Genomic DNA, 20,725 nt, shown 5'->3' on the forward strand with positions numbered 1-20,725 from the left:
AGGTTGCAGATGGCAGAGAGGCAGTGGCACAGCAAATAAAGGCTCCCTGTTACAGGAGGCTCCAGACCTGAATAAATCACTGCAGCCTGATGAAATTAACTTTAATAAATAAATGACAGAAGTGCAGCCGGGGGCCAATAACGCCAGATGTGAGCATAGCCCTAGAGAGCAGAGACTGAAGTGCATCTGTGGGCAGCACCAAGAGCCCTTTGTGCTGAAGCTGATGGGGATAAGGCAACCCCAGATGCCATCAAGAGGCGAACGCACTGCAGACAGAGGGATCTTGCTTCTGCATATACCCAGCTGCCATAAACCGGGGGAAGGAGCAGCCAAACCGGGTGCAGACATCTGGCTTTTGCAAACCAGTTCTTCCTGAACTCCCAGCCCTGAGCTGCTCTGCTCCTTCCCTCAGACTGGGAGGAGGGGAGCAGACCCCAGGTCTTGGGTATTTTCCACACTATCACCAACATCACAGCAGTGCCACGTGGTTGTAGGGATGCTGAGCAGAACCAGTACCGGGGGGAGGGACCTTCAGCAGCCCAAGGTGAAGGGGGACAGCAGAGCAGCCCTTCTGTGCTGCCATTTCCCCATCCTGTCCCTCAGCTCTGGCTCCGGGCGATCAGACCAGCCTGAGCCAGAGCCTGTGCAGCTGTCAGGTCCTTATCTCTGTTGTGATTATTTCTCCCCCACGGCCCGGCCCCTGCATTCTTCAAATAGCAACATTTGTTTTGGAAATTCCTCCTCTGAGCAGTTTCAGGCCTGAAATCTGGAAGGATGCCGGTGTGGGACAGGGGCAGAGGTTGCCCTCTCCTTTCACTCGTGGTTGTGGCAGCTGGGGGGCAACATGGGAACACCTTATGGCAGAGGAACCAGAGCTGGGGCAGCTCTTGGGCCACGTCCACATCAGTCCCCCTTTTCTGCAAAATGAGAGGTTTACAATCACTGCTGGACAGCAGATGTGCAGGGTGCAGCGCTGCGAGGGACAACGTGGAATGGGTGTGCAGTCCTTAGGGCTGCTCCAGCCATACATCTGGATGAAGAACCAGACCTCAGAAGAGGTTCACGCCACAAGCACAGCTTGCTCCCAGCACACTTTATTTACACAGCACTTATAGAAGCACTCGTCAATTTCCCCACGGCTAGTAGTGTCATTTGTCACAGCTGACAAGGTGGGGGTGAGGACATGGGGGATTTGATGCAGTTCAGACAACTTCTAGGTGTAGACCAAAATGCATGAATCTGCTCCATCTCAGAAGAAAACATATTCTGCTGCACACGTCTTGTCCTTAGAACTGCAGACTGCTTTGAATGCAGAGACAGACTGAGCTCACATGGCTGTGGCACGTCCAGGAGGGCTCTCTGCTCTATGGGCCTGGGCACAGTGTGTTGCACAGCTCCAGCCATTATGTGGCAAAAAGGTCAGCAGATAGTGCAGAAACGCATGCAGGATGCTGAGAGGAGCTCAGCCTTGGGGTGAGAGCCTTACCCAGGCAGCCTCCATCCTGCAAAAAGGGATCCCCATGTTTGGCTGATTTAATTCCCTCTGCTACTGGCTATCTGCTCCCAGACACTCAGTGCTGCCACTCAGTGTGTGCCATGCCCAGAGTAGAGCTGCTGGGTGGGGGTCTGCACTCTCCCAGGCATCACAGCCATCCTGACTCACGCCTGCAGGTTGCTGTGGAAACTACAGCCATCAGTGCTGACATCACATTGCCATATGCTCACTTCTGCAAACTGTGTTCTGCCAGACCTGGAAATACCAGCTTCAAACTGAGCTCCTTGGTGGGAGTTAGATGAGCAGGGAATGCACCGCAACTTCTGAGCTCCCTTCTGACTTATTAGTTTCTACAGTTTGCTGACAGTGTGCCCTCAGTGATTGCCTAGGTCTCACAGAGCACATGGAGGGCTTGCTGCATGGAAAGTCCCCATCCTCAGTGTTCAGGATAGTGATTTGTCCAGCTGAGTCATGCCTCCTACTGAAGTATAGTGGTGAATAAAGGTAGTGTGTACACAGGCAGTGCGTCACTTATGTCGCTTCCCTGAGAGGCAGGGCATGTGCAAACCTACCCAGACAGAGGACCTAAAAGAACTTTGGTTTAACCTGATGGAGAGAAATGGCAGGCAACAGCTGATCTCAGATGAGAGAACATTTCACTTAAGGAGGACGTGACCAAGAAAGAGAAGTGGCTTAGACTGGCTAAATCAGCCCAGCTCACAGGGTCACCCAGCTTTAAAGCCTCAGCATCTGTGGAGTGGGTGGTTAACAGCAGATTGACTTGGTCTTGACTGCCTCTGACCTGTTTGTCCAGTGCCCTGCAAAGATGAAGGAGGAGATAGAGGAAAGGCCACAAAATGTCACTCCCATGGGTGAAAGAAGAGGGAAAGTAATGCAGCAGCATGAACCTGAGCTCATCCCACCTTCACATCACTCCTGCCTGAAAACAATAGAGATGGCAGAGGCCCTTTCATGTCCTGTTTCCAGAACAGTCAGTGATGAGCATTCTGGCCCCAGCAGGTGTGGCCCTTCAACCTGGGGTGGCCCACATTAGCACATCCCACGTTGGTCCAGAGGGTGACCAGCCCACCATATCCGTGGGAGCACCTCCCACATTTCCCACCCCTTTGCTCTCCCATACCATTGTTTCCACTCTGTCAGGAGCCTTCCTCTGCCCCTCTATACCCACAGGAGCCCCACCTCACCCCACCAGGGGCAGAGATGCAGCCCAGATCCCACAGCGTGCTCTGGATCCAATAAGCTACCATGCACAGCAACAGTATTTCTCCAGCCATGTCTCTGTGCTCCATCTGTGCCCTGACTCATCAGAACTTCCTTCCACACTGGAGCAGTCCTGCTTTGCTTAAGCAACAACTAATTTGAGCAAGACTAACTGGGATGTGGGAGCAGGCCACGTGCCTCCACCCTCTGCCTAAAAACCTCCCCCTGAAAATGATGGAGTTTCTAACAGAGACACTGCTGACCTCATCACCCTGCCCCTGCCCAGGGCTCTTCCTTCTGGGAATCCTGGCTCAGCTCTGCTCCATTCTCACACTGCTGCCAGAATGGATGGTGAGACCTGGTGTAAGTCATCACTCATGGTGGTGTTCCTGACATATTCCCAGGTGACTGAAGTCCCTGCAAACAAACACGCATCCATATTCACTTTTGACACAACAGTATTTCCCAGGAAAGCTGTTAATGAGGGTTAGTCGTGTGTGTTTGGGAGAAGAGGAAAACAGAAGAGGAGAAAAGTGGAGGTGGTTCTTGAATAAGAAAATCTTACCAAATGCTCGGATAGCGTTCGGCTTTGTGAGCAGAGAGGACTCAGACGCTGTTGGTGTTCTGCTGTTTAAGTTGCTGGTCCAAAATCTATGCCTGGACCTGATTAAACTTCTCCAAAGTATTCCATCTATGGTCATGTGAATGCACTACACGAATGAGACCTAAGAAGAAAAATTTTCAGACATTTCTGGATAAGGAACAGTTACCTACAGGAAAAATTCAGGACAAGGTCCTTATCCTAAGACCAGCATCCTACAACTTCCCTGTCCCTTTTGTCCCCAGCTGCTGGTGAGAGCACACACAAAAGCCAGAACAAAGGGCAAAGGGAGGCATTTGATTAATTTGTTTTGGAAATGTTGGAAAAATAAAACAGAACTGAGTTCCTTTGTTAGCATAGGCTGTGCCTTCTCCTGTGAGCAGCTTCCATGTGGCTGCTGGTTGCACATGAGTAAGTGATTATCCTGTTCCAGACAACATCCCGGAAACAGAAAAAAGCACCAGACATAACGGCATTGCAGTGCTGTAACAAATCAAATATCTAACCCCTGCTGTTGGGGTTTCAGCATTGCTGGGGCAAGAACATAAAATGGGCAGAGCTGTAACAACCTACCATCGAGAGAAGGAAGTAACGCCTGCTGATGTTTAACTCCATAGACGGCCACTGCACCAGGAGTGCACCAGTGTTGCAGCTGTTCTGCTCTGCCCTAGCCCCACCTGCAGCCAGCCTGTAACTGATGAATATCCTCACTGCATGCTTCCTAGGCTCCCCTTGGCACACACATCACACCAGAGACAGAGAAGTGTTCCTTAGAAACCAGCAGTGTTTCTTGGGGACCATCTCCAGGCCCTGTGCTAGCCTATGGATGATGGAGGTGAAGCTGTGACCCCAGGACCTTGCATGACTATTGGTGATCATCGCCCAGAGATGCTAAAGGTGACAACACATCAGAAGCCAGAGCATGAAAGTACCCGAAACAGCATCTGGTATGTGGCTCTGCAGTTCAAGAGGGGCATGAGAAAATGGGCGAGGAGCAGGCAAACATCTGCCAGGTTATGAAGAACCCCATGAGGAGACATGAGGAGTCTGCACCTGGTTCCACTGCAGAAGGAGAGGAATGGCAGGGGATATAGTATTAGTTGGATGGGCCTCTGCCAGTGGCGAAGTATTTCCTGGTTGTGCCCACTGATGTAACAGGGAGCAGCAGCCTCAAAGTGCAGCCCTTATCATGGGCATCAGGGCAGCCTTCCCTGGGAGCGTGCAGCAGGGAGAGAGGAGGTCTCCATCATGGAGGGTGTTTCTAGACACAACTGTACAGAGCCACAGCCAGCCTGACCTGCTGCTAGGGAGAGACCTGCTGTAAGTCAGGGCTGACGACCTTCAGAGGGCTCCGCTGGGTCTTGTAAGACCCAGCACATTGAAATGCCAAACCTTTCTTACACAGCATGGGTGCAGGGCTTGGCTTAGGGGTCTTCTGCAAAGCGACGAGACAGCTCAGAGGCAGCTTTACTTCTTCTGAATATCCTCCTGGCTTTTGTTCCTTCGTTAGGAAGGTCTGGGGTTCCTCACACTGGGCACAGGGCCTGGTTAAAGGAACAGCAAGGGGAGGGTCCCAGCTGTATAGTGCAGGAGAAGGAAGGCTGCCAGCTGGCAAGGCACAGCTCTGCTTCCTGTCACCTACCCCTCCTTTGCCACTCCTTGTTATCACACCTTGCTTCGTTTGTAAAGGCATCCGGGAGCCCTGCCTACGACGATGACTGGGACACAAGGCACAGCCTGCAAATAATCAACCCAATTTATAACGTCACCAGAGAGTGCCGATATAATTAGCCTCTGGGTAAGCAGAAATTAATCTCACGATTCTGCCCTGCACACAGCCCTTAAAAACAAAACACGAGTGTCAGATCAAACTCTGGGAATAAAAGCTCCCTCAGCCTGGTTCCTAACTTTGTGTCTGACCTTGAAGTAGCTTTGTCATGAGTTACATATTAAAGTCACCCCAACTGGTTGAAAGGTTTAGCCTTGGAAACAGCTGTGAGGTGGGCTTCCCCTCCAAACATTTCACAGTGAGATGTGACTGCCCACCTATATCATGCAGCAAGAGAAAATTCAGCTCAGTGTGAGAAAGTCCTTCTCTGAGAGGGCAATGCACCACAGAGAGAGCAGATCTACCTCCCTGGAGATACTCAAAAACCCAGCTGGAAGAGGCCCAGCACAACTGGACCCAGCCTGGGAGCAGGGAGTTGGACTGCAGAATCCAGAGATTCCAGCCAGGTCTTTCCACACACTTACAGTGGGAGTCAGGGAGAGAGGAGGGTAGTTGCCTCCCTCTGAGGCAATCAGCCTTGCTCATTAGCAACTCCCCCAGTGTCTGGGACAGACCTGAGATGATATGTGCCTTCTCCACCACCCTGGCCTGCTCTCCTGCCGGCATGCAGGAGGGTGGGTGGTAGGTGTGGTTGCTCCATGGCTTGGCAAATGCAGGCAGCTATGTGTCCCAGCAGGCCTGTCTGGAAGAAAGGTCTGAAAATGCAGAGCGGAGCTGGAATTGGCTTCCTTAACTGCACTGTGGAGCAGTGTGGAGACTTGACATCATCTTCTTCCCAGCCAGCTCAGGAATTAATACTGCTGCTGCAACTCAGAGTCCCCTAATGCTCTTTTTGAGATTTTCTCCGCTGCCTCTTAACGTCCCATTTCTGCCTGCACACACATGGTGGTTTTATTGATGCAGAGCAGCGACTGAGCGGGCAGAGGAACAAGACAAAGGAGGAAAATGACTGCAGGCATGTACTAAAGCATTCAGCTTGTCCAGCTGAAAGAGATTTCTGCCAAACAATTTTATAAGGAACGAGGCATTTTACAGGAAAAGCAGGGCCTCTGCTCTCATTTCCTTTCCCTCTTTTCCATGAACTTCAAAGAAAAGAGGGATCAAAACAGAGGCCAGGCAACTGGAACAGAGTTCCTGAGCCCTACTGCCTAATTAGTCCAAGCTACATTTTATTGGCTCTCTCTCAGTGACGGGCCTGGATTATAAATCCTCCCTGCCATGTCACCAAGGTTCAGATAAAGTCAGAATGTAACCCACAGCGTGCAGCACCCCATCGGCGCCAGCAGAGGTTCCCTCAGCTCCAGAACAGGGTGGCCATGGCTTTGCATGGCTGTGACTGCAGTAGTCTCCATGGGACTGAGATCATCACTGTCCCACCTCATCCCAGGGCTGCCCACCAAACCCACAGCCTGACAGTGCTGTGCTGCTGCCTGCTGTCCCTGTGCTGTGGGCTGGGGCTACCAGAAAGTATTTAGATATTGGACAATGCCCTCTTAGGAGTTCTAGGCTGACCTTCAGCCCCTCTGGCCAGGCTACCCACAGTCCTTCCTGTCCTGCAGCTGCTCACTGGTCCCCTCCAGCCTTCCCACACCCCAACCCAGTGCCCAGCAGAGGGGACAATCACATCCATCCATCTGCATGGCGCAGCATGCAATTTGCCTTACTAACAACGAGTTTGTTCTTGTACAAATGCAAGGAATAAGCTTTAAGCTGCTTCCAATTTCAAGCCACACGTCTGTCCCTGAAAGATGCAGCTTTCTGGAGTTTCTTTTTCAGGACTTACTAAAAATATTCCCAAGAGAAGAGAGACAGAAACGACACAGCCTATTTCTCCTACACAGTTCCTCTCACGATGCTGGCCTTGGAGAGGTGCTTCTTATTTTCAGACTGCAGTAACTTTGCTTTGGTGGAAGGACTTGTTTCCGGCCCTGTGGCCTGGAAGCTGAGAAAGACAAACTCCCCACTAGGAAATAACTTGGAAAGAAGAAAAAAGACATTATTGTCACTGTAAGTTTATGTGGCCTTCTGATGCTTGTGACCGTGGGAAGCAAAGCCCTGCGGCTTGCAAGGCAGGTGCTTGCATGCCAGGCATCTGGCTGCTGGGAAATCCAGGTCTTCAGATGAAGACAGATGCAGGTCACTGCACCACTGCAGGCTCCTTGCACTACTCCCCAGCCATCACAGGCCAGTGGCCAGCAAAAATCCTGGTCCTCAGACTGCTCTGGGAGGAGAGCAGGAGGGCTGCAGCAGGAACTGCACAGGGGTGTAACAGCACAGTGACACCATCCAGCCCCCCCAGCTTACACAACTTCCAAGCTACCCCACATTTGTCAAAGCCATGGCTTACAGATTAACCATGAGCAAACCCTTACTTGCTGAAGAAAACCAGCTGCTTTTGAATCAGAAGAGAACTCTGCACTATTATATTAAACCTTCAGCTGGGAGAAGGGCTGAAGTTCTTCCCAAAATGATTCTAATTCCAAATCATGCGCTCAGCTCTCACTTAAACAAACCATTCTGATGAGGTCTGGCTTTAACTTCCAGTTTCACTGGGAATCATTTGCACAGCCTAGCTGCAGAAAGACTGCTTAGCTCTCTTCACATCTGTTTCTCAAGTCACACAGTAAATTCCAAACCTTCCCTTTTCTCATGTAACACACCTCAAAAGCTGGCACCCTGTTTTTGCTGGCTGCGAGGACCTCTGGAGGTCTGGACAGATGTCTCTTAAGGCAGGCCTGCTGCCAGCTCCAGATCAGGCTGGCTGCAGTTGTGTCTAGCCACAGAGCCAAACTCTGCTTCCAACGTGCATGCGCAGCCTGAGGCACATGGGGACCCCCCTCCTCAGCTGAAGTTACTGAGAGCTCTGACTTGCCCCACAGACAGGTTTAGCTGGGGTGTCCATCCCCTCCTTCTGCTGTTAGGGAAGGAGGGCCAGGTGGTGTAAACGCCATCACCATCTACTTTGTCTGATTGTCTTTCTGTGCTGCTTCACCTTTCAGAAGAACATCAGCCCGGGGACACAGCAGTTGTGGGTTAGGTCTGCTTGACTTTCTCTGCTACATGGCAGGAACACACGAGGGGGAGGGCAGGAAATGATCAGCCATTCAGATTAATTCACCTACAGAGTTGAGTCAGACTCCCATGTGCTGCCAGCACAAAAATAGCTGCCATCTTTGGATTTTGCAGCTCCGTGTAATGCAGCCTGGCTAAAGCAAACAGCTGGCTTTGCTTTGTTACCATCTGGATCGGAGTTGTTCTCAAAACAACCTTCAGCAGACATCTATATACCTGTAGCTGAAAAGAGACATGCCTGGCATGATAAACTGACACTTCTCCACAGTAATCCCCACACCTCTGTAACTGCAATCTGGACAAAAGAGCTGGGATTGCTGAGAGGAAACAACAGCATGCCAAACATTGACTCTGTGCCTTGCTCAGTATTTCTTCAACTTTATGTTACTGGATTACTTTCTTAAGTACTCAGGGGACAGAGACAGCGAAGAACAGCTTTCCTTGGCAAAGGCAGGCAGTTTCTCACACTCTGCTGTTTTCCGTGGCTCATCCAGCAAACTGTACACCAAGCCTAAACAAACAGCAAGGAACAAGTCTATCCAAGAGAGGCTGACTGCAGCAGATTTCACAAGCCCTTGTGCTGGCAGCCCAGCTCTGCTATCAGACACTCACTGCGAGTGAGTAGGAAACCCCTATGCTGGGGAGATAAGCTGAGACCCTTAGTGTGACCAGCAACCCACGTAAGAATCTTGCTTCCAGGCAGCTCCACCTCAGCCTGGAGGCAGTGAGGAGGGACAGTAAGCTTTATTTGACTTTTAGCATTAACCAGGGCTTGCAGACTTTTGGACTCGGTCACAGTCCAGCAATACGGATGGGCTCCTCTCTGTGTGCTTAGCAGTGTTGTGTCCCCTTCACTCTGGAAGGCTGTGCCTAGAGCAGCTCCACTTTATATCTCTTACAGCCCCGAAGCACAGCACTCACTATATGCCAACAAATCCCTTCCTATTTAAACACTGCCTTATGCAGTGCACAACCACATCCATGCTCCCACTGGGTTGATTTCAGGCCTGCAAACAGTGAGTAACATCCTTTGTTTGACACATGCAGACAGGCAGGCCAGATGTTATCCCACACCCTTAGCAATCCCGATGCTGTGCAGTGCCGTACCCAGAGGGTCCATCCAACCTAAATCTTCCCTCTTTTAACTTAAAACCATTTCCCCTAGTCCTGCTATTATCAGCCCTTTCGAAGAGTTTACTCCCCTCCTGGGAGTAAGTTCCCTTCAGGTACTGAAAGGCTGCAATGAGGTCACCCCGCAACCTTCTCTTCTCCAGGCTGAACAAACCCAACTCCCTCAGCCTGTCCTCATAGGGGAGGTGCTCCAGCCCCCTGATCATCTTTGTGGCCCTCCTCTGGACCCTTTCCAAAATCTCCATATCTTTTTTGTACTGAGGGCTCCACACCTGGACACAGTACTCCTGATGGGGCCTCACAAGAGCAGAGTAGAGAGGGACAATCCCCTCCCTGTCCCTGCTGACCATGTTAACCTACACCAACGTCCATCCTGCTCCCAGTTCATAGGGGCAGGACGAGCCCATTAGCTCCTCCCACCACCAGGGGGCGCACTCTCGCGGAGTGCCGCACTGCGCACGCGCGCCGCCCTCCCACGTCACGTGGCGAAGGCCTTGCGGCGCCTGCCGGAAGTACGCCATGGTGAGGCCGGAAGCGGTGCTGACTTCCGGCGCGTTCCAAGATGTCGATCGAGATCGAGTCCTCCGAGTGAGTGTGTGGCGGGGCGGGATGGGGCCGTGTCGGGCTGGGAGGGGCCGCTGGGATCCCCTGACGGCTGGGGAGCGGGGCAGGGCCGTGCTGTAACCCGGTCTGTGCTCCGCAGTGTGATCCGGCTGATCATGCAGTATCTGAAGGAGAACAGCCTGCACCGGGCCCTCGCCACCCTGCAGGAGGAGACCACAGTGTCCCTCAACACCGTGGACAGCATCGAGAGCTTCGTGGCCGACATCAACAGCGGGCACTGGGACACGGTGCTGCAGGCCATACAGTCGCTGAAGCTGCCGGACAAGACCCTCATCGACCTCTATGAGCAGGTGGGCAGCGTGAGACCTTCCCTAAGGCCTCTTCTGCTTTATACGTGCTCCATTCTAGAGCCTTTTATGGGCTCTTGTGAGACGGATGGGACTCTTGTGAGGCCCCATCTGGAGTAGGGTCCAGAGGAGAGCCATGAAGATGATCAGGGGGCTGGAGCACCTCCCCTATGAGGACAGGCTGAGGGAGTTGGGTTTGTTCAGCCTGGAGAAGAGAAGGTTGCGGGGTGACCTCATTGCAGCCTTTCAATACCTGAAGGGAACCTACACCCAGGAGGGGAGTAAACTCTTCGAAAGGGCTGATAATAGCAGGACACAGGGAAATGGTTTTAAGTTGAAAGAGGGAAGATTTAGGTTGGATGTTAGGAGGAAGTTCTTCACTAGGAGAGTGGTTAGGTCCTGGAACAGGCTGCCCAGGGAGGTTGTGGATGCCCCGTCCTTGGAGGTGTTCAAGACCAGGTTGGACGGGGCCCTGGGCAACCTGATCTAGTAAATGTGTATGTTTGGTGGCCCTGCCAGGCAGGGGGGTTGGAACTACATGATCCTTGAGGTCCCTTCCAACCCGGGTCATTCTGTGATTCTGTGAGTCCAACCTCTGGATCCACACAGAACCACCCAAAAACTGAACTCTGCATCTGAGCATTATGAGGATGCTCCTTTAGTTCCAGCAGCTTGTGGCTGTGCCTACTGCCCTGGGGAGCCCGTTCCATGCTCACCAACCTCTGGTGGAAACTGTTTTCCTAACCCCCAACTCTACCCTCCCGCACGGTTCATCTTTGCTTACACAGATGCTAATCCCTTGTTGCAGGTTGTGCTGGAGCTGATTGAGCTCCGGGAGCTGGGTGCTGCCAGATCCCTCCTCAGGCAGACAGATCCCATGATCATGTTGAAGCAGACTCAGCCAGAGCGGTACATCCACCTTGAAAACCTTCTGGCCAGATCTTACTTTGATCCTCGTGAGGTAGGTTATGCTTTTCCCAGGTACTCTGCAATGCTAGGCAGTCTTGCTTGACTCCTAATATTGGTCCAAATTGTTAAAGGCTTAAGGAACATTTTCTCTTATATTCTGGGAGTAAAAACACACAGCTTCAGAATTTCAGATGTTTTTATGAAGTATTTAGAACTGATTCTTGATCACAGGGCAGCAGAACAGTGAAACATTTTGCTGGTGTGAGTTCAGGATTTGTTTTGCTGTCCTGCCACAGGATGATGCTGTGTTCATCATTTGATAGCTCCCATGTCTTACAGATGCAAGAGAAAATGTTTTGTAAATGAAACTGATGTTGTATAGTAGTAATAGTAGTAGGAAAGAATGATCTCTGATTGTGTAGATCTGTTGTTCTTAGTGAAAGCACACCTTTAGTGTTTGAAACTGGAAATAAAGACAAGGGCTGTTTCCAAGTGCCTGCTAGAAAATGCAAATGTATTCAGTTTGGAGCAATGAAATTTTGTATGAAAAATAGTTTGGAGTAATCAGTTCATAAAAATAACCACTTCATAAAGATAACTTCTCTCTAGGCATATCCTGATGGAAGCAGCAAAGAAAAGCGGAGAGCTGCTATTGCACAAGCTTTAGCTGGAGAGGTCAGCGTGGTACCTCCATCTCGTCTTATGGCATTGCTGGGGCAGGTAATTGGAGAAGAAAATCACCGTTTTCATTGGTTTCTGTAGATCTTTGTCTTACAGAATTAAACGTGATATAGCTCATCTTTCAACTCCATGGAAACAGCTTAAGTGTTGTGTGTATATATGTAGCATAGTTGAAAATGGTCTTTTTTCCCAAGGATTTAATAGTTGCAGCAGATGTTAACCCTCTAAATCTATCTAGTAGATTTTTCCACATAGAATAAATACTCAGTGTATAGGAATTATTTTCAAAATAAGCATGACAGCACACAGGGTTTTTTGTTTTTTTTTTTGCAGTTGTACTTAGGATATTTTCTGATTCTCAAATTATACTTGTTTATATAACCAATTTTTCATGTATTTTATTGTTTTGTGGCTTATTTCATGACTTGTTATACTTACAGGCTTAAAAAGTGTCTTGCCATAATTAACGCAGCCTGTCTTATGGATTTAATATAAGCTGTTTTAGGCAAATGAACAGCAGGTCAGGTAATTTATGCTGAAACAATATCAAACTCATCACACCCTGTACATACTGCGTCTTGCATTCTGGAGGGAGAGTGAAAAGGGTGGACATCAGGTCGTTCACACTATTCCTTTCTTATTGTAGCTATAATTTAGGAAGCTTAGTCTAAATCTTGTTTGCTCTTGAATTGAACTTGATTTTTAAAATAAAATAAAATAAAAGCTTTGATGAGGAAGGTATTTATTAACTGATAAAGTGAAAGTGTTGTTTTCAACTTCTGAAAAGGCACTGAAGTGGCAGCAGCACCAGGGCCTGCTTCCTCCTGGGATGACAATTGACTTGTTCAGAGGCAAAGCAGCTGTGAAAGATGTAGAAGAAGAAAAGTTCCCCACGCAGCTGAGCAGACATATTAAGGTGATTTTCTGTTTACTTTGTGTATCTGTTACTGCTGCTTGTTCCTTCCTATGCTTTATATTAGGAGCTACAGATTCTTTGAATTTGTCTTTATTGCAAGTAATCTCTCCCTCTTTCCCTCCCTCCTTGTCTTCTGTGTCTTGTTTCATCAAAGAAACAAAGGCTTTCCTTAAGAGCCTGAAATAAAGTGCCTTAACAAGATTAGGTGTTCACGGTACTTCTGAACGTGCTTGAAGCATTTAATATTTCTTTGACTTCACCATATGGAATCTTTAGGAATTGATTTTTGTATTCCTCTTCCTTTTTCCTGGATAGAAATTCTACTGTTTTAACTTGCACTGCAACAAGAGTTCTGGAATCTGCTGATATGTACTGAGTACTGGGAAGGTATTTGTTAACATTCACAGTTCACTGAAGAAAAGTTAACCAAAGTTACTGCTTCTGTTAGCTTGAAGTGCTTGGCTTAAGTTTAGCAGACAATTCCAGGTGAATATATACATAAAAAAAGCCCTTGTACCTTAATGTTAGATATGTGGCTGCATATCTCTAGGAAACATTGGAATTTGTGGCCAAGAGGGGGCTGTGGTTTTGTTTTAACATGAATTGCTTATTTTCATTCAGGTTGCTTACCGCTTAATTTATGTTCTCCTATAAAACAGTTTGGGCAGAAGTCCCACGTGGAGTGTGCTCGGTTTTCACCTGACGGTCAGTATCTGGTCACTGGCTCTGTGGATGGTTTCATTGAAGTATGGAACTTCACTACCGGGAAGATTCGGAAGGTACGTTTGTTCTGTGGACAGCTCACTGGCTGGAGCAGGTCGCCTATACACTTGTGAGGCTATGAATGATGTCTGGTTGGTGTTCCATGTATTGGCCTGGAATCCTGACATTGATTTAATTCTCCCTTGTCGCTGACTTCCTTCTGTGGTGACTCTTATTTTGATCCTTACCAGGTATTTGTTGTTGCCTCTAAAATGGTGACAACAGCAGTTTCTGGTCTTTGTAAGGCAATGAGGTTTGCTGATAAACTATAAAATGTAGCTGAAGAAGCACTTTGTAAAGCACTAGTAGTTATTAGCATAAAATTGTGTTTTGTTTAATTTGCTGTTGATTGGTGGATCTTCTGCTTTCATTTAGGATCTCAAATACCAGGCACAAGATAATTTTATGATGATGGATGATGCAGTATTGTGCATGTGCTTCAGCAGAGATACAGAAATGCTGGCAACTGGAGCACAAGATGGAAAGATCAAGGTAGGAATCCTTCCTGAAATACCTTCCCAGGGGTGGTGACAAGAAAGATTAATTTGCCATCATGAAATAATGTTGCAGTTGCTCATGAAAACAGAGGCAGTTTAGCATGACTCAGGAACAGATTGGCTCTGATGTATTGGCTTCAGTGCAAAGTAACCCTCCTTGTTTCATTTACTCTCTCCTTTGCAGGTGTGGAAAATCCAGAGCGGTCAGTGCCTGCGGAGGTTTGAACGAGCTCACAGCAAAGGTGTTACGTGCCTCAGTTTTTCTAAGGACAGCAGCCAAATTCTTAGTGCTTCTTTTGATCAGACCATCAGGTAAAAAGAGAAAACATAGAGAAAACAAGAGAAAAATAGCATTCACATTAATTGGTTAAACTTAGGTCTGTATTTCATAGTTTTAATACTAGTAGGACAGCTGACTTCTGGGGGTTGGAGAGGGACAGTTTGAAAGTCTGGTTTTTCACCATGCTTAACTTAACAGCCTTATTCCAGCTGCAGGGACACAGTACTTCTTTATCTCTGTTGCTCCTTAGATGGACTTTAAAGATATTTTTTCCCCATGAGATTCCTAACTTAAAAGACAGATGTGTTGACTTTCAAAAGTAACATTTTCTGTAACAAGCTTAGAGACTAAGAAGAATCTAAGTCTAATAGGACAGTAAAATTCCTTGAAGTGGCCCTTCAGCAGCTTAATTGCAAACACTCACTGCCTTCAGTAGGTGATGTGACAGTAGTTGATTCCATCCAGTATGTGTTTTTTTTTCCTTCCTGCAGCAGTTTCTTCTTTACAAGGACTGCCAGGTCCTCTTTTGAGGACTTCTGCCACTTGTTTGATTCTGAAGCATGAGGTTGTTCTCCACTTCGCATTTATCAGTTCTCAGCATCATAGAGTTTTTCACACCCCATCTGTCCAGCTTGCTGAGGGTTCCAACTTTCTTATCTCTGCCTCTCAGAACAGGGTGTGTGACTTGTAATATGAATTCAATTGATCCAGTGCCTATCAGTTTCATAGGATTACTTATAATTGAATGGGAATACATAACCTTTAGTAGCCTTAGCCTCTTGCTTGTGCTAGAAACAATAATGGGTCTGTTGTAGATGAAACTGGGGGTACTGCTCGATATCTGGGAGCAACTGTACAGTGAGCAGGCATTACAAAGTATCTGTATGGGAGCTATTAGTCCATAGAAGTCATGGTACAGATGAGCCATAGCATAAGCAGGCAAAAAAATAAATAAATAGGAGATTATGGGAACAGATTTCAAATGAAAAGTGCCAGTATAAAGAGACACCTTTCACAGAAGGGTTTTGGTTGGCATTTTTCTGTTTTATGTGTGATTGTCAGACAGTTCTGGAGGAGGTGTGCAGTGCAAAGATGTGCACAGCATCTTTGAATAGGGTTTGTGGTAAAGAATGACAGTTTGGAAGTTTTTGGCACTTCTTATTGCTACCTGTCAGACGTAGCTCAGATTTAAAAGACTGTGGTGGTTCAGACTACTCCAGTTGCTCACTCATATATGACTTGTGTTGTGTGACAGGATTCATGGTTTAAAATCTGGAAAAACTTTAAAAGAATTCCGTGGTCATTCCTCCTTCGTTAATGAAGCTACTTTTACCCAGGATGGGCACTATATTATCAGCGCATCCTCTGATGGCACAGTGAAGGTAAGATGGTGTTTGCCCTTCTTTAGTAACAGACCTTTGCTGCAGGCTGCTGTAAATGAGAACTGGGGTTGTGGTCTTAAGGAGACAGGTGGTTTTTGGATGGGGGTGAAGGGAATGATACTGTGATGGATCTTGTTTGTATTCAGGGGAGCATTAACTTCAAACTTGTATTATTTGCCAGACTATCCCAATAATGAGAATAGCATAAGAGAACACTGTATTCCATTTTGGTTACACTAACATGTAAACTATGTATGTATTCCACAGCTGAGTTAATGAGTTAAATCTCATTTTAAATGTTAAATAAGTAGTTTTACTTCCTGTTTCAAAATGGCAGGAAGAGCCTGCAGTGCTATATGAAGCAGCTATAAGGTGGGACATCACTTACTGTGATCACAGAGCTTTGTTTTTTCACCATCTTCATGTCTTTCTTGTGTAGGGAGGCTGCATGTACAGAGGCCACACATGTATTAACAGGTGGTAGTTAAAACCAGAAAGCAAGTGTGGACTCACTTCTAAGAGCAGACTCCTTAACTGAAGGGATCCAGGCTGAATTTGGGCAGTAGAAATTCACTTTCAGATCACTTGTAGTGAAACTGTTCATGGTGTCCACGCTTCAAAATAAATCTAGTAGTTCTTCCTATTTTACAGTATGCATCTATTCATAGTTCCCCTCAGTAGCATTAAAAAATCTGAATCTGGTACCTCAAGTCAGCTCCAAAAAACTAATTTTTGTTTCCTTTTCTTTAAAGGTAATTAATTTTGTTTTTCATACTAGGTTTGGAATGTGAAGACGACAGAGTGCTCAAACACCTTCAAGTCTCTTGGCAGCACAGCGGGGACAGACATTACTGTCAACAGTGTCATTCTGCTGCCTAAGAACCCAGAACACTTCGTTGTTTGCAACAGATCGAATACAGTCGTCATTATGAACATGCAGGGTCAGGTCTGTGATCTCACTGGTGTCCTTTCAAGTCTTTCAATCATTTTAAGAATGCCAGAAACCTAGGCAGGGTTTGAACTTGATTTTTCCAATTCATTTTCATGACAAGCTGCTCTGGATGCAGTTCATAGAATGTCTTCACTTGCAGGAAGTGATGACTGATATGGAGAGAGATGTTTTCTAAATAGACCTAGTGCTGCCTGAATGTTTTTATCTTGATTATAGCAATTGTGTGCCCCAGTCTAATTTTATGCAATGATTTTTTGGGGGGTGTCTTTACAGATTGTAAGAAGTTTTAGCTCTGGTAAGAGAGAAGGTGGTGACTTTGTCTGCTGTGCGCTTTCTCCTCGTGGTGAATGGATCTACTGTGTTGGTGAAGATTTTGTGCTCTATTGCTTTAGCACAGTGACTGGCAAGCTGGAGAGAACACTGACTGTAAGTCTGCAGCTCTGTGGAGTTGATGATCAAAGTGCTTGTTACCTGTGAGGTCTGTAAGGGGTTTTGTAGCAATGAGTCTTTCCCTTCTAGTCTTTGCCTATCTGGTTGATAGCAAATGCATTCCAGAATGGTTGACTGTGAAATGTGCTGAGGCTTTGTTCTTTAGAACATTTTTCATCTTAGTAGTTCTGAAGGTGTTTCTCCCTGGGACAAGAATTAATTGGTTGAAACTGTTAAATAACGTAGAACAAATATTGATCTGGTCTTTAGCTAGTAGAGAATCTGTCCAAGCTTCTATAGTTAAAGCTATCGGGCCTAAATTTGTCTTGGATTACACCAAACAGAGGTGCCAAATGAAATGTCAGCATTTAATGGGGAAACATCGTAGTGGATTTCAATGGGTAGGAGATGAAACTGTCCCTCCCAGCAAAAATGAAACTGCTATGTCACTAAAGCTGGAACTTAATGTTGGCAAGGTTCTATTTTTTTTGCTTTTAGTGTATGCACAAACTATTTTGACCCTCAGTCCAGTTTCCCTCTAGTTTTTAGTGTTTGAATATATTTGGCTTGAGTTAATGCTAAAGGAAGGATCTTGAAGTTTCTTTTCTGCTTATTCTCTAGGTTCACGAAAAAGATGTCATTGGCATTGCTCATCACCCGCACCAGAACCTGATTGCCACGTACAGTGAAGACGGCCTCCTCAAGCTCTGGAAGCCCTAACTTGGTTTTACAATAAGCTGTGCAGTGTGCCTCTTGTTTGCGGGGTGTTGATGTTTGTGCTTTTACGAGGTCTCAATACACAGAGCATGACAGTTGCTCAGTTTTAGTTCAGTTTTACAGACAATATCATTTCTATTTCTTGATCAAAAAATAGCTAGATTTATGCTAGGTATAGCATCAGTTGATTTAAAAGACTCCTGTTCTTACCACATTAGCCAAAGCAACTTCTGTGCGAATGGTTGCTCTGTCTCCTGAAGTGTGTGCTCATATGCTCTTCATAAAGCTGAATGAGCTCGGAATTAAACGTACAACAGGTTACCAGAATACAGAACAGTACTTTGTTTTTTGAGTAAATGATATGGGGATAAGAAGGCTTTACATGATATGGGGATAAGGCGGCATCCTACTTTCCACTGCTGAAATGAAAGCAGTTTTCCTGGGATGTAGATAAAACTATTCTGTCCTCTCCTTGAAGACAGGAGCTTTTCTAGACCAGTGTGTTTTGCTGTGTTTCCTTTTCATTATGCATAGTAGCTTCCTCAGAACTAAATGCATTTTCTTCCCAGTTTCATAGGGCTTCCCTTTATAAAACTGCCTGACGTGGCAGTGAAATGTATTTTTGTTTCTACTTTGTATTTGTCATTTGTTTTCATTTGCTTCCAGGCTAGAAGGAGTTACCTGAGTGTAAACTGTCTCCAGACCAGCTGTAACTGAAACAGGCCTCGGGATCAGTATTCTAAAACAGGCCTGTTTTACACAGACCAAGTCCCCAGTGCAGTGATGTTGCACTTACATTAATACCTTGAATTTCAACTTACCTTCTTCTTTGAGAAAGGCATAGCACACTCAAGTGGGCCTAGTTAATGGTACCAGCGATGCATATGTCCCACACTAAGGTAAAACAATCTCAGGCTCTTCCATTTGGAACAGATGATCATTTGAGATGCTGGCTAGTGCATACCATTACAGATGTTCACTGGGATCTTCTCAAGTCTGACAATAGCTTTTGTAGGATGCAGATAAAATAAATATTTTGTATGTAATGATTGGACAGATGCATGTAGATCTGATTCTACTTCCTGTTTTTATCTCTTGTAGAATGCTTTCCTTCAGGCAGTACATAATGACTTAATAAATGAGCTCCAAGTTAACCCCACACTCTTTCTCAGCTGGTGGGCAGGATACTAATGCGAGTGTTGACTGTCAGCCAGGGACTAACCCGTCAGCACTGACCTGTGTGTGATTGGTAATAAGAAATGTAAAATGATGTTAGCGTAACTTCTCATACAGCACTGCTTGTTCACTGCAAATCTAGGTTTAGTTCTGTGTTAGCTGTAATGTTTTACTTCCTAAATTGTTTTTTACTCCCTTAGGTATAGCAATAAAGTTATTTTTTAGGTAGCAAAAAGTGATTATTATTTTTTTTCTGCCTGAAAATACACCTGTGTGTTGGAAGTGTCTGACACTGTTTTTATTATCCGACTTGTTTCTGACTTTCAGGTTACATTGGAACAGCTAATCCTCAGATGATTAAATGAGATCTTACACTGTTCTCTGAATGAAAAGTCGTGCTATCAAATAGGTCTGTACAAATGCTGAGTGTTTAAAAGATTTTTAGGTACATTTTCAGAGGAAATCTGGCCTTTCTTACAGTCCTTATTTAGAACCTTTAGAGTTTATTGCTTCAGGTATCAGGGCTTAAAAGCAGGGAATAGTAGGTACTAATGCTTGTGAAAGGACCATGGTGCGACTTCCCTCCTTGGCTGTGGCTTTAATGTGTACAATTACTGACAAAGGGCATGGAAGTATAATGGTAATCTTGAAAATACTCCTAATTGTTTTTTAGTGTAATCTTGGGAGAGATTTTATCTCTGGAGAATCAGCCCAGGGTTACTTGATTTCAACAAGATGACCTTGAATGCTTTAATTAGCATTAAAGAAAGCATTGTTCACCTCTTCACCAACGGGCCTTACTTTTGCTCTTGAATTATTTTACTTGGAACTGGCTGGTTCTGTGATATGTAGGAGCATGCAGTGTTTTTGGCATTGGGGTTCTATGAAATTAAGTTCCATAGGTCAGTTCAGACCTGGCAGATCATGGTGGTTCAGTCTTTCACTGAATGCTTGGGAACTTTTCTCTGATGTTATGGGGTTTGTCCAAGTGACACACAAATCTGAACTTACCTACCAGGTACAGCATATAAAAATCAGTCCCTCCCTGCCTTCTTAGTAAGGTTTAGCACAGCTGAGAACTGAAGAGTTGGTCTCTTCTGTACAAAACTTTCTCAGAACAAAAACATCCTTTGAGAATGGCTTACACAGCAGCCAAATCTCCTTGGTTTAGAGGGATTAAATAATCCTCATAGGTGGCTGCTGGCCTCTGAGAATCTAATTCCCATAATTGCCCCTGGTCTCCAGGATGTGGGCATTCCTGAAGGCAAGCACACACCAAAGCTTGTGCGTTCATGTAGTCTGTATTCTCCAGGCAGTAAAACATGCTGTGTAGGGGCAGGGGGCCAACGGGCTCACCCTGCTATTGTTTCCTAGCTTTCATTCCCTTGAGGCAGACAACCAGAAACAGATGTCTGCCTTCATGATGGTTGTCTTGAGTAGAAGGCAGTGGGAGTGTTCCATTCCTCCTCATAGCCCTAGCAATGAGAATTGAGATCTATTTGTGGGGGGGAACGTGGACTCTGCTAGTCTCAAGCTGGTTTTAAAATGGAGTATTTAAACCAGTGTTACTCCTGCTACCCTTTGTGTATTAGCAGCAGGACCTTTTCCTGCTGAGAAGGTCCTGCTAGAGAGGATATCTACTCTGTAGCTACCAGAAAGGGAAGTGTAGTTGAGGTTCAGGAACTTTATCACCAGCTGTCTTATATAAAATGAAACCTGCAACTTAAGAGGTTTCCTTCATGAGCTGCTTCCAGCAACATAACAAACACACCAGCCCCATGGCAGCCATTTTGTGAAAGACGAA

At 46.4% G+C, this 20,725-nt stretch overlaps 1 protein-coding gene and 1 long non-coding RNA gene across 2 annotated transcripts; one reads left to right on the forward strand and one right to left on the reverse strand.

Annotated features, from left to right (window-relative positions):
- Positions 1-1,078: 1,078 nt before the first annotated feature.
- Positions 1,079-3,709, reverse strand: LOC146753707 (uncharacterized). Its single transcript, XR_014939085.1, has 3 exons — positions 3,282-3,709; positions 2,980-3,133; positions 1,079-2,313 (listed from the first exon to the last, which is right to left on the reverse strand). It is a non-coding gene; the product is annotated as an uncharacterized LOC146753707 (long non-coding RNA).
- A 6,139-nt stretch (positions 3,710-9,848) lies between these two features.
- Positions 9,849-19,156, forward strand: SMU1 (SMU1 DNA replication regulator and spliceosomal factor). The gene is made up of 12 exons (XM_015849953.3): positions 9,849-9,897; positions 10,013-10,223; positions 11,029-11,181; positions 11,739-11,849; positions 12,598-12,726; positions 13,386-13,505; positions 13,864-13,980; positions 14,170-14,297; positions 15,521-15,647; positions 16,426-16,593; positions 16,873-17,025; positions 17,650-19,156. Exons 1-12 carry the CDS (start codon positions 9,872-9,874, stop codon positions 17,746-17,748), a joined length of 1,542 nt encoding a protein of 513 aa, XP_015705439.1. The 5' UTR covers positions 9,849-9,871; the 3' UTR covers positions 17,749-19,156.
- Positions 19,157-20,725: the final 1,569 nt, after the last annotated feature.

The sequence above is a fragment of the Coturnix japonica genome, chromosome Z, assembly GCF_054131305.1.
Source record: "Coturnix japonica strain WE chromosome Z, WE-NBRP24, whole genome shotgun sequence".
NCBI classification, from domain to species: domain Eukaryota; kingdom Metazoa; phylum Chordata; class Aves; order Galliformes; family Phasianidae; genus Coturnix; species Coturnix japonica.